The sequence below is a fragment of the Haliaeetus albicilla genome, chromosome 10, assembly GCF_947461875.1.
Source record: "Haliaeetus albicilla chromosome 10, bHalAlb1.1, whole genome shotgun sequence".
NCBI lineage: Eukaryota > Metazoa > Chordata > Aves > Accipitriformes > Accipitridae > Haliaeetus > Haliaeetus albicilla.
This window is the reverse complement of record NC_091492.1, coordinates 33,385,316-33,399,686: the sequence shown is the minus strand read 5'-3', so window position 1 is coordinate 33,399,686 and position 14,371 is coordinate 33,385,316. Positions and strand designations below refer to the sequence as shown.

The 14,371-nt window shown below is 41.2% G+C and overlaps 1 protein-coding gene across 1 annotated transcript in view; it reads left to right on the top strand.

Moving 5' to 3' along the window:
- TMEM132D (transmembrane protein 132D) overlaps positions 1–14,371 on the top strand; it is a 271,023-nt gene that overhangs the window by 216,011 nt on the left and 40,641 nt on the right. The window contains exon 5 of the mRNA XM_069794893.1: positions 10,448–10,591. Within this exon, the coding sequence (XP_069650994.1) occupies positions 10,448–10,591 (144 nt within the window). The remainder of the gene's footprint in view (positions 1–10,447; positions 10,592–14,371) is intronic.

The following is a 14,371-nucleotide window of genomic DNA, read 5'->3' as shown; positions in this document are numbered from 1 at the left end:
GCAGGTGTCATGGGAAAAAGCATGGATGTGCTGGTGGAAAGAGCTGACTGGTAGACATTAAAAGCTGGGAAAATTGTAGGACATAATAGAGCAGCTGGGTAGGACAGGGAAAAAATGTCACGGACTTTGAGGTGAAAATGAGGCGTTTGCATTGCGTGCCTGCATTATGGAGATCCTCAAGACCGAACCACTAAGTAGATGCTGTGTGCGTGGTGCTTGGCAAGGCAGCAGCAGAGGAGGGGAGTCCTCTGTGGATATCCGTAATAAGGAAGGCTGCATCTGCGCCTCTGCCCACATCAGTCAGGCTTCAGATAAGTCAGTGTAAACATGTGGCCGACAAAGGAAACATGAGTCACCAAGGCAGACTCATGGTGATAGTTTGGTATGTGAAAATAATTGAATGTTTCACAGCAGGGCTTCAAAGTACAAACAAAACTCTGCATAAAGCACTGGCAGACAGACCTCAGCAGATGTATCGTCACACATTACAAGATGATACTGAAGCTGTTTTCAGGTGTGAATTTGTTTGTTGGTAAAACAATAGAAAAATCTAAACTTATTCAGAAAATAAAACATTAAATCTCCTTTTGTTCCGTCTGTTTTGCGTATCTCAGAGGACTCTGGCAGGGTCCGATTCCCACACGGCCTGAGTCTGGGGAATCCTTTTACAGAAAGCTTGTTCCCCAGTGACATAAAGACACATCATTTATACCTCTGTGATAAGTACTTAGAAATATTTTTCCAAGGAAGTTGATGTAGCTACTGTGATCGTTGACTCATTTATGCATTCCTAATCTATAGCATCAGTAGTTCCGGTCAGTGCAGAAACAGGCTTTATCCCCCATGTGGTTATGTGGGAGGGAGAGAACCGGCAACGGAGTCTGAGAGCAGCGTATGTGAGCAGGGGGGTCTCCGCTAAAACAACAGCTTCAATTGTCGGCTGTGCCCAGCATCCATTGCAACAGTCGCTACATGTACCGTATCATACAGAAATTTGCAAAGTCCTGTATTCTTTGACAGGGTGAGAAGGGACAGTACTTCTCCTGTATTTTCTTTAGCCAGCAGCTGACCTTCCCCGGAGAAACCACGAGTCGCCCTCCTTTCCGTCCTTTTCCCCCATTCTCTGCCCGAGATTCCTTCCCACTGCCCATCTCCCACCCTTCCCAGCCTCAGCTCCCTTTCAGCTAGTCCCTTGCTGGCCGTGACAGTGCAGAAATACGGCTGTGGCCACAGCAGACAGTGAGGACCGAGGCAGGAGGGACAGAGCCCTGGCCCTGCCCGGTCACTAGTCCCACGGGCAGCAGTGGCCGCCGGAGGGGGAGAGGAGCGGAGTGGGCAGGCAGGGAAGTTAGGCAGATTTTGTTGCTGGCCAGCTCGGGAAAGCAGAGAATGACAGGAAAAAAAACCTCTTGGATTTCTCTGCTGGATATTTCTGCATCCCAGGGGTTGCTCTAATCTGTTCCTCGTTGGCCAGGGCCCAAGGAGCTGTATGGCAGATGGGGAAAGGGTGCCCTGGCCCTTAGTATTCCCTTTGGACCGCTGAGCACATGGGGGTCAGCACAGTGTGGAAGGTGGGAAGGATTCCTGTGCAGCTCAGAATACAGCCTGGGAAGGACAGCAGCAAGCTGTGGAAGAAAGGGAAGAAAAACCCCATATTATACAAGGCCAGTGATTTGTCTGGGGATTTTTAATGTTTCTCTCCATGAAAGCGAAGCTGTTTCAGTCAGTTTGACCCTAGTCATTCTGGCTCTGCTACACGTCGCACAAAATATTTACTCTGCTAAATTGCATTGCTAGAATCTCGTTGGCATCTTTTCTTTGAAGTGATATCCTAGAGCTTTCATTTTGTTGCTGGAAATCCCTACATCACATCCCATAGTCCACCCCTTACAGAGCTCCAAAACCCCTGCAGGCACCAAACCTCTGCATTAGGCTTCCTAACTGCAGGCCTGAGAATCAAAAGAGCCTTCACGCTGGCACATCAATCCGGGAGCTGAGATACTGACCCCATGTGTGAAATTTTGATTGGGTTTAGCTAATTTCGCTTGACATGTCCCTACCAGTCTCCCCAGTCTCAGCAATTCAGCAGCATCAGACACAGTGTATTCGTGTACCTTAGGCCAGATCTCCCGCTCTGCTTTTCTGAAAGGTCTTCCTTTGACAATCAGACATGCCTTTCCCTCCTGCAATAATGTCTAAAAGTGCTGGCAGCCTGCTTAAGAAAAGCAAAGAAGAATTCCTCCCCAAGTTTGTTTGTTTGTTTGCTTTTAAGAGCAAACCTTGTTGATTATCAGCTACAGCAGTCTGTCTAGAGACCAAAATCAAGTATGCACATGCAGCTACATGGAGTTACAGTTTGGAGCCTGTGAATTAATTAGCAATTTCTCTGAAGAACTGCAGCCTTACAATTCGCAGACTTCATAGCTCTCTGACTTCGATAAACAGACAACGTACGTGGCAGCTTCCTGGGATCATGGTAGCCTACTTAGCACTGCAAACCCCCAAAACACCAAAGGAGGAGTTGCCAAAAGTATGCTAACACAATTCCTAAATGTTAGACATCAAAGCATTAACGGGAATTTGTCATTTTAAACCTGAGACAAATTAAAATTTATGTTGACTCTATCACTAGAAAAAAGTGAATTCCCGTGGGAGGATTTGACTCCTCAGCTATCTGAGTGTAAAGCAGATCCAGTACAGCTCGGATAGCTTACTGGTAACATTACAAACTGTCCCGTTGCTAAATAGTTCATCACTGTCTCTAGAGAGTTTGTCTGTGTGCTGCCTGCTCCCAGAAAGTCTAAGCCGAAAATACAGGCTTGAAATGACACACTTCTGCTCTGTGAAGTCACCGTTAAAAACATTAAAACCTTGTGTGCCTTTATCCCAGCAGCAGGGCTGTAAATAACAGCACTGAAAACAGAGGCAACGTCCTACCACCCTGACTTTGTTCTTGCATTTGTTGTGTGCTTGCCATGTTTCACCTTCAAGAAAACCGTTACCTGTTGTTAGCTGGTTCAGCAGCTTGACCTCAGATCTGAACTGTGGACTGGACACTGCACAAATACCAAGAAAAAATAAAAAGTCCTGTTTTGAGCAATTCTAGTCTAGATATGTGAGACAGACAAAGGTAAGGAAAACGGACACAACAGGCAGAGACATTTTTCTCTCCCTCGGAGTAAGGTGATCTATTTCCTGGCTTTTTCATCACTTAAAGATGTGGAATTGCATCCCGCAGGAAGAGGCAGTGTCCACAAGCCAGGATTGCCTAGTTGCAACAACACACAAATGTGAAACAAGGGAATGTACCAGCCTGAACAGCAGCCTCGCTTCACCGAGGCAGACACAGTAGCATCTGGATTTTGCTTCTAAGATGCATTTCTCTCCTTGAGCTTTTTACTGAATATCACAGGCTGTGTAATGAGAGACCTCTCACTGCTGGTCATCTTATTAATGATCCCACTTTTCCTTTGTAACACCTACCTGTTATTTTGCTCCTTGTCTCCCTATTTACTCCACACAACAGTGTATTACATATTTAGCTTTTCTCCCCCACCCCGCCCAACTTAACAACAATAGATTCTATCTATACAGAGATGAAAGTTCATAACAATGTAAAAAAGCTAAAAGACTTTGCAAAAGTTAACTCTCAGATTAAATATAATTAGGTATTTTACCTGAATGCCTCATGTGACTGTAGGAAGAGCAGGCAGTCTCTCTGATTATCCCATGTTGCTTTTTCCGTAGAGCACAATCCAGCCATTGGCTGTTCTCTGTTTTTAACTGGAAAATTGTGATTGCTGTGCTTTATGTGTACATGTGGCTTTGTTTCACTGCTCATCCTTGCCAGATCTGTTCCCTCCATAAGCATTGATTCTGGCCCAGTGGAGGAAGAGTGAGAGCATGGCTGGAGGTGAGTCACCCCCCCGCCATTGCATGGCAGTCGAAACTTTTCAAGGAATCACAAACTGAAGAAGAAAGAATGAAAAATATATTCAGGAATTGATTCTGCCACACATTTCTTTTTAAACAATAGTTTTGCAATCACATTTTGCTATTAAAAAAAAAATAAATCCCTGTTTGCCCTCTCTAGCAGCTGTGTGGAAGACTAGGAGTCAGCAGGTAGGTATATCCTGAGAAACATGCATTTGGGTTTCTGTTGATGCTCCTTTTTAACCCTGTGTCAGCACATCTGATTGTGGAGCTCTCTTGCCTGTACCAAGGAAAAAAGGAAACTGATTAAGTAGCAAGTGCTTAAATTAAAAGTGATTAATTTGCTTTTATATCCCCCTCCTCTCTCCCATTCCCCGTGACTTCAGATTTCACTCTGCACAATGAAAGCTGCACACATTAAACCAAACAGCTAATTTTGAAGTTCATGACAGTCTTTTCACATTTTTGCATTCAGGTTTCACCATCATTTCTCCTACTTGCAGTATTTCAACTTGTACTTGCAACTCTTATATTTACATTAAAGGCCTCACAAATTCTGTGTTATTTCTGGCCACGGTTCCTTTATTCCTTTGGACACAGAAGAATAGCAGCTAATTTTTCAATTTTTTAGTGCATCCTAAAGACTTGGGAACCACAGGGCAAATAAAGAAATTAGAAATATATTTTATTTATTTCAAGCTGTTTGCAAGCTCAAGGCTGACAATAATGTGCTACAACTGAGGAAATTTACTTCGGAGCATTTTCAGTTTCTCTGCACCACCATGTATCTAGCTCCACCAGCTGCTGCTAAAACTTGTACTTCAGCTGCCATAATCTTATCATTAAAGGTGGATTTAAGTTTTAAGAACCAATGAACAAACCTTTGTACTTGCAACCAGAAGCTGGGAGATGACTCTGCATTTAAGGTGCAAGCTCAGCTTTACTCCAGCGTGGAGTACTAATCCAGTATAATCGAGTGTTAGGTGGTATGAACTCACAGCAGCTCCTTTCAAGAGATGCATCTATTTGCTTTATTGTTCAGCTGCTGCCTTCTGACTTTTCAAATCACTTCTATATTGTTGGTTTTGTTTCCTATCCTTGCAGTGGCAACATGAGGAAAAAAAGCTGAATTTGACCACATCCATGAGGATGTCAAGCATTTAGACTTTATTGGTTTAGAAGCTTACTAAATTTAAACAGAAGCATTAACATGGCCTTAGGCTCTCTTGACAGTTATAAACTCTTCCTTGGGGGGATTTCTGTAATGCTTTCTAATCAGCTTAAGGAGTTAATTAAACAGCTGTCACTTAGCTTCTTAATTCTGAGACTTGATGCTAAATAAGATTTGAAATTAGTTATGCATGACTGAAGCATGGATTCTCTGATATAAATAAGATGGCTGCTAGCTGAAGAGGAGGAAAATCTAGGCCTTTTTTAAATAAATAGTGAAAAGATTCAGGGTGGTACCCTGGATTAATGCTCTACAGGCTGATTAATAGAAAAGGAAGAAAAAAAAAATGGAGGATATTAATGAGTGCCAAATGGGATGGATTTTCAGGCAGCTATTCATTCTCATTTGGTGGCGTGCCCTGGACTTCAGGAGATTGCAATGATCATTTTATTCTCTTCCCTATTGCAGTCTGTACATAGTAAACCCAAAAGCCAAGATACCTATTGAAAACAAAAAGGAACATGCTTGATTTTATAAGTTAGATATTTACCCTGCAAAAATATATTCCACTACTATAATAAAAACTGTAACTGGAGATCTGTTGTGCTTATAGGACATGTATTATAGTGTTGTGGGGACTTTTTAATACATTTTTTTTCTGTGTGTATTGTAGTAGGACAAGTACTTCTTCTCCTGAAGGGTATGAGCTGCAGATCAGTCCAAGTTATTTTGAGGAAACACATCTGCAGGTCTTTTTTGAAAACAAGCTGGTGCCTTGCTCACTGCTGCGTGTAGTGTTGTGAGGTTTGTGAGGGCTAACAGGGATTCGACATTAAAATGATGTGTTGAATGATGCTAAAATGCTTTTGGAAAAGAATGCTGGCAGTTAGTACTAAACTTTTCTTTGTCTCATAAATCTGCTGTGGGATCTCAAAGCTAAGCATGAGTTAGTCGTGTATTTATTCCTTTTAAAAGTCATTATTAGTACAAACATTAGGAAAAATTATGTATACAGAGAGAATAGGGGAAGAAAAAGAAATTCCTTAAGATTTACAAAGATATTGTTAAAGTCTTTTCTTTCACCCCAGGAATTATAAGGCAAAAGATGTCCAAAGGGAAATTAAATTGCAGGGAAGCTACCAATTAAAATTGAAAAAACTAATAGGTATTCACTTCTGCATTTCTACTTAAATAGATGCTTTCTGTGTACATCTTCAGAATATGTTTCTGCTGGAGGGCTTAATATGCTCAGTTATTTAATATGAATCTCTTCAGTAGGCAAAGAACACTCACTCCAGAATGTTCTTTAAAAGTATTACTATTTTTTTAACGTGGTAGCAATTTCAGAATAAAGATTACCTGGTCTTCCATTTCTATTACATGGAGAAAAATGTTTTTCTCTGATTATTATTTCGTTTTATTATTTGTGGGGTTCTGTGTATGTGAGTTACAGAGATATGCTACATAATAGTTAGAGAAAGTTCAGCATCTTTTTAATAGCTGCTCAGGGAATCAACATTTAGCCGTTAGAATATTTGGCTATAGCTTTGCAAAAGCGCAAGTATTCCCATCTTGCAATGCCCTGACATGGTATCTCCTATAATCTATGTTAGTTATGGATAAAGAACATAACATTTCTTCAGAAGATTCCTTTTTGGTTAAGCAGCAAAAAGCAACACTTTAAAATTAGTAACTATTTAGATTTATAGCTTTTACATGCTGAGACTCTGAACTATAAATCTCTGTATAGCTAAACAAGTACCATGTTTGTTTCCTCAAAACGAAATCATTTTTATATGCTTTCACCAGGGGAACATTAGGCCCTTTCCAGCCATTAAACAAATGACTGAAGAAGCATTTTACTCTGCCCCTGCTGTGTAAATTGGTGTAAATGGTTATTATGCCTCTATGTTAAAGGGTGAGATGCAAACCAGGTGTCTAAAGAAATCATCAAGTCCATACATGTAGAGATACTGAAAACTCTGCAAGCAGAATATTCTAGTATAGATTAGCACAGCTTCTGACCAGTGCCCACTTGCTTTGCCCTTCTTTTACTTTAGAGGGGTATTGGGTAGATTTGTTTTCCTGGGACTAAACAAGTAGTTGCTGATAAAAAGTCAGAAAATTGCCACAGACATTTGTATGAACTCCGGGCATTACTTCTTGCCCCCCACCTCCCTCATTTCTTTGGGACAGAGAAGGGACCAAGATTGTTTTGGAGATTTTTATGACTGTCTAAGAATCAGCAACACTGTCACATGCTGTGCATTGTGCTGGTATGGACTACGTGCTGTTCTGGAAACACTTTGTTTCTGAACATAGATCTAGAACATGGATACAGACCAAAACCACAAAACTTTGAATCTGGGATCTTTGATTTTGGACAGAAACAACATATGAATTTGCTTCCTTACCTTAGAATCACGTATGATTACACTCATCTCCTTACATATAAACACTCATAATTATTGTGATTATTCACACGGTTGGGTTAAATACAGATCCGTCAGACTGTAGCCTCAGACGGAAAGCTCTGGGGCAGAACCTGAGACCATGTTATTGAGCTTTGAAGCCAACTGAGACTCTGGACATGCAGAAATTCCCTGTGGATTAGATGTTCTGTGCACATGCTTTTAGAAGGTAGCTGAGAAGGAAAACAGGGTAGTAACAGGGAAACAGCTGATGCACTAAGTAGCCTGGGTTTGTGTGTGTTTCCATAAAGTGACAGGTACCAGGTATATTAGAATGCAGTCTGTATTCAGAATATCCAAAAGCAGCACTTGGAAAATTTGGAAGCTTGGGAAAAAAAATAATCATCAAGCTTGCGAGAATCATTCTCAGTTACTAGCTCTTATCAGGGGAAATTACATTTGCCTTTGGTAAGCAGACCTCATTAATCACACTATTTCAAAGGCTTCGTTACTAAACTCCCCTTCACTTTATAAAATAATTGCAAGGGTCATACTGTAATGTATCAACTGGAGGAAAAAGGCCATTCCTGCTTGGGGGAGCAGGTCTTCTCAGCTTGGGACAAGGTGCAAGTAGGTAGTCATGTGGTATGACCTCAGATGGTCCCAATTAAATGAGATTCATGACCAACTGTTTACAAAATTAGGACCTAATGCCTGGATTCTGTAACTATAGTGAATGCTTAATGGCACTTGTTCCGTCAAGCTGCCCCCATTTGCAGTTCTGTGGACTCTATAGGAGAGTGGCAAAAGTATCTAAATAACCTGCATGCAGTAACTTTGCTGCAAAGCCCAGATGTGAAAAAAATGAGAGAACCTGGAAACTTAATTGCAAATCTTTCTGAGATCTCAGTTGTCTGAATAATATATTCTCTACTGAGAACAAATGTGCACTCAAGACGGAAAGGCCTTACAGTACAGGCAGATATTCTCACCTTTGTGTGAATTATAATTTCAAAATATCTGAAGAGCTTTTGTGCTGTGGGAGGGAGAGGATTTTCTTCTTAAGTTCTCTTTTTGTGAAATCCTATTTCACCCTCCCCTAAAGAGCATGGTGAGGATGGGGCAACTTTAGCAAAGCAGCTATCAAAAGTCCAGGTGGTTTTTTTCTTTCTTTTTTTTTAAATATTGCTTTGAGTCTGAATAAAGTGTCTCTGTTTCTTTAAGTAATGGGAAAAGGTCTTTTTGATCTGCATCCTTTAGATGAGAGAAATTTCAGCTTCTTCTCTTTAGCCCAAGAGGCAGTAGGGGGAGTCATCATCTTCTGGTAACTTGGTTTCAATCTCCCACTTTGTTGTCTTCCACAAGTAAAATCAGGTCAGTCTCAGAGCTCATAGCATGAGCTATTTAGATAATGAGAAGTTAGCACTTGGGGGGCTTTGGAAGCCTTTATTTCACAAGAGCCAGCTGAAATGAAGAGCCTCTTGTTCTACAGGATAGTCCGTGATTCACAGGCACAGCTCTGAAGAGCTCAGAGACCTTTCCAGGAACGAGCACTACCTTGCAATTAGGGAGTGGAAGAATTCAGGCACCAATTTTTGCTCTCTGTGTATTGCTGGCACAAGTCGGTGATATCTGCTGTGCGAGACTGGTGTGACACCCAGGTAACCGAGAGCACTGTTTAGTCTCGTGCTCTTCATCTAATCAGAACTCAGTGCTTCTAATTGAAAAGTGATAAATCAAACAGAAGGAGTGCATTTTGCAGTAATCATTACAACAATGATGTACCAGAGACACAGGTCCCTGCAGAGCTCATTTTGTTTAAAAAGCCCAGGCCCTTCTCAGCATCGTTCCTTTTTGGGAGAGGGTGGCTTTGCACGAGCCTCCTTAAAAGCTAAAGAAACAGATGCTTGCCCACCATTACCCAACAAGAGCCAGGATAAGTCCTAGAACGCCTGATGAGGGTCCGATTCCCCCCAGTCCTGGGGTACCTATAGTCATTTATGCAGGACCAGAACGGTGGCACTCCCAATTCCCCAGGAGGCAGAGCAGGGGAAACCAGATCTTATCTGCCACGAGAGACGGTGCCACTAGCCCGTTTTACAGGCTGGGAATCGTTGAATCTGCCAACGTTGCATCCCGATGAGCAGCCTAAAGCCTGCCTCTGAGACTGGAGTTGCTTCCATACACGTGGTCAGCCCGAGCGTCCAACCGAACGTGCAGCCCGAGGCCGTGCTAGAGCACTCCCAGCGTGCCAGATGATTTCATGTGCTATCAGGTGGCTTTGGTAGCAGCTATTATCCCTGTGCAGGCTGTCTGCAGGCTGGAAGTTCAAAAGTGTGTGTCTTGCAGAAGACACCCCCCGCTGCAGGGACTTGTAAAAGATTACCCAGGAGATTTGGGGCAAAGCGGATTTCTGACTGTCCTCAATCCAAACTTGTTCCCTAACAATAATACAGTATTTCTTTGGTCTAAATGTTGACAGTATTTGTCCAGTAGTGTCGTAGAATTTCTGCATTTGTAGAAAACCTTTCAGAGAACAGTTTTGTGGGTAAACCAGCAAGACTTAAGACATTTTTATGTGATCAGCAAGATCGTTAGCGAGCTCCTCAGGATGGAGATTTCACTATTGCTAGATGCAGGGTACATCTTGTTTATGTGGTGCAGGGTCACTCCTCGGGTGTTAGGTTGCTCTGACAATTGATGAGCATTCATGAAATAGCAATTAGGGCATGACAAAGATCTTAACAGCCCTGAATCAGAACTGGGAGTTTGGTTCCAGGGTTGAAGGGAGAAAGTTTGTCTTTCCTGCCTGCCGCACTTGGAACAGTTCTTGGCATAGCCATCAGAAATTAAAGCAAAGCTGAATCTAGGTGGTACTAATGAATTAAGAGCAAAATATATTAACTAAGGGGGCTTTTTTTTTGTCTCTTAGGAAGCAGAGATCCTGAATACAGCTATTCTCACTGGGAAAACAGTGGCTGTCCCTGTCAAAGTGATCTCCGTGGAAGATGATGGGACTGTAACTGATCTTCTCGAATCTGTGGAGTGCAGATCATCAGATGAAGATGTCATTAAGGTAGGATCATACTGCTCCATTACACAAAGGCAGAGGCACTGCAAAACAGTGGTGGTCTCTAATGTGACAAGTTCTTTCGTCTTCCTAACTGTTCTACTGCTGGAAGACAAAGGTTTATTATCGCTGTAACCTGTAGCTTGATTCAGTGGAGCAATGAAATAAACACAAAATTGCACATTTTCCATCTGCATGTTAAATACTTGGAATTGTCTGCCACTTCCCACTTTTGAAGTATTTTTGGAGTTCACTCTACTTTGCTTTTTACTTTTCAGCTATATGGGCTGTGTAGGTTCAGGAGTGTTGTCAGCTGATGTTTCAGAGAAAGAGGTAATTCCTCTGAAGTTGGTTTGCCACATTGGAACAGGAGCTGTGTGACTCAAAGTTTGGATCTCTTCTTGGTACTGACCCAGTAGTGTAGTGCAAACAACATTAGCTTTAAATTTGGAATTTTCTTTGGTCACAGTTGCTACTAGGATGTCTCAGAGGAAACATGTTGGGCACCAATCATGGACTGGGAACTACTGGATAAGACATTTGACCAGTGGATTTAGTCTGTACAACAGCTCTATAGCCTAAACCTCCTTGAAAGATAAATGGCAGGCAATAATTTACTGCTACTCTTAGTTTTGACTCACAGTGTGTATTTTCCTAGCCAGTGGTGAGGAGAGAGCTTGCAGGAATGCCTTTAAGTGCCTTTTTATTACTGAAATCTTAGGGTCAGACTGGACCCTCAAGAAAATTGCTGCTTTTTGAAAGCTTTCAGCTTGTACCAATATTACTACTAAAAGCTTGTAAGAAGTCCTGCATATTCCTACTCAGCTTGGTTAATGGCTAACACACGTTATTGGTAGCAGAAGGACAGGGTCAGCAGTGGTAATTGTGAGGAATATGGTAGAAAGTATTCCAGCATGGTGACAGAAATGTTGGCTTGTCTACAGCAGCTTTTATCTTTCCACAAACTCATCTGTGGCTGTCACTTGAGAAGAAGAAACGAGAGACATGGCTCCAAATAAAAGTTAAAATTGAATTTTTTTTAACATAACCAGCATGTCACAAAATGATTACAAATACTACAGGCCACCCCTCCAGCTGCTGGAAATCACTGTTATCCCATTAACTTTTGTGAACTGCACCATATTGAGGACTTGGCCTCTGTGAAATTTGCCTTAGCCTAAAGCTGACTGGATTGCTAAGCTTTCTTCCTGCTATGTTAGTTCATTTTAATTTGTATTCAAACAGCTGAGGGTAGTGTTTAGCTCCAAAGCAAACCTCCCTGGGCCCCATTAGCTGAAAAAGGCTCTTCCTCATGGACGTTTTTTGCCTTTAGAGGCAAAGATGAGTGTAGGTACTTGGTTGTTACTGTCATTTGGGAAACTGTTGGGAGTTTGAGACATACCTACAGGTTTAGCAACTTCATGTCACAGAGGGAGTGACAACTTGGAGCAGGGTAATTGAGAAATAGAGCTGGGTATAGGTTTAAATGATCTTTCTTAAGCTATCTTTAAACAGATTTTAATATTGGGGGGGTCAAAAATTGCAATTTTTACACTCTTTGGACTTGTTTTAAGTAATTTCTTCATGATAATTTCTTATACACAAGATGAACCCAAGCAATTTCAAAGTCCTGCATTTTTTATCTTTCCCTTTTAGAATCTAGTCAGGTTTTCTATTTATCTGAATAGCCACCACATTGGCATTTTCTGATTAAATGAGTCTTTCTGGCTGTCTTAATGGACACATTTTTTTTGCTTCTATGAAGCCCTTTTGAATCTGGTAAATCTGCCAAATATAGCAAACTGTTGGACTGAATCTAGGTTTAAAAACAGAAAGAAATTATTGGGGGTCCTTGTGTTGTGGAAGTTAATGGACTAAGTCTTCACTCACTCATAACTAACTTTTTAGTTTTTTCAGGGAACTGGAAAAACAATTTGAAAGCAAATATATCATTTGGAAGACATTTTTAAAATCACTTTTGTTTTCCAAAGTTTTAGTTTATCAGAACGGTTTGGCATGTTCATCGGATATTTGTGTAATGGTTTTGTCTGATATAAATCTGTGACAGTTCGTAGTATACAATATGCTCAGCTCTAACCCTGGCAAAGAAGTTAAAGTGGTAGTACTGCTTAAGTGTATATCTATCATTAATTGTAAGTACATGAACATACCAATAAAGGCTTGTGTGTTTAATATTCATAGATATACCATTGCACAGTGATACTGATGTTAGGCTCTCTGTCAAAACAGGAAATCACTAGTCAGAGATCAAGACATTCTGGGCTTCTGCAAACATCCCCCCAGAGTTCACTCCTCCGCAGCAGGAAGGCAGGTTTCAGCAGCATTAAAATGAGTAGCCAGTTTAAAGTGAGCTCTTAATTGAAAATGTGTCTCCGAGTTTCCAGTTTACCTGCTCTGTTTCAGACCAAGTTTTACTCACAGACATCTTATCTAATGAAGATAAAGATATATAATTACTGGCCAGCCTTCAGCATGCAACAGTAATTAGAGTTTCTGTTCTCTGGGCATTAGAGTAGTGAATATAAAATGGAAGAAAAAGTCTGCTTAAAATGCCCATTGAAATATAAAGATTAAGATTACATTTCTTTGTGTCTTTACTGTTGCTGTTCTTCAATGCACCTGTCATGTAGCATCTAACAGATTGATTACGTCTTCGTGGCTTAGCTTTTATTCCTATTTTTTTGGTGTTGATTAATGATGAGTTGAAGCTCATTTTCCTTGCAGAAAGAGGGTACCTCATTCTTCTTTTAGTTTCAGGGGCCATATTTATTACTCACATCTTTCATCTGAGACTTCAAAGAACTTTAAAGAGCTGGACCAAATTCTGCACTGACTTGTTTTCTGCCAAACTGCATCTACTTGAACTTGGTTGAATAACTCAGGATGGAATTTTGTGCACTGAAACAATATTTTTATTGACAAATGATTATCTGAAATGATTTGGTCCACCATGACAGAGTGTCGTGGTTTAACCCCAGCCAGCAGCAAAGCACCACGCAGCCACTTGCTCACTCCTCCCCCCTGCCAGTGGGATGGGGAGGAGACTCAGGAAAAAAGAAGTAAAACTCATGGGTTGAGATAAGAATGGTTTAATAACTAAAGTAAAATAAAATATAATAACAACAATAATAAAATAAGATTATAATAATAGTAGTAATTGTAATGAAAAGGAATATAACAAAAGAAAAGAAATAAAGCCCAAGAAAAAAGTGATGCACAATGCAATTGCTCACCACCCGCTGATGGATGCCCAAGCAGCGATCCCCCTCCCGGAGAACTCCCCCCAGCTTACATACTGCGCTTGACATCCTATGGTATGGAATATCCCTTTGGCTAGTTTGGGTCAGCTGTCCTGGCTATGCTCCCTCCCAGCTTCTTGTACCCCTGCTTGCTGGCAGAGCATGGGAAACTGAAAAATCCTTAACTCGGGATAAGCACTACTTAGCAACAACTAAAACATCAGTGTTTTATCAACGTTATTCTCACACTAAATCCAGAGCACACTGTACCACTTACTGGGAAGAAAATTAGCTCTATCCCAGCTGAAACCAGGACACAGAGTAACCGCACCAAAAAATAGAGGCATGTTATAAGCTCTGTTTCACAGATGAGGAATCTGAGACACAGAAAAGTTAAGGTGAGAATTTGAAAGTGCTATAAAGAAGATCTGACCATTGAAATAGTAAAACTCCTACTGACCTCATGGAAGAGAGAGATTGGTGAGCAGACTTTTTTTGCTGAGTTGTTAATATGGATCAAATTCTC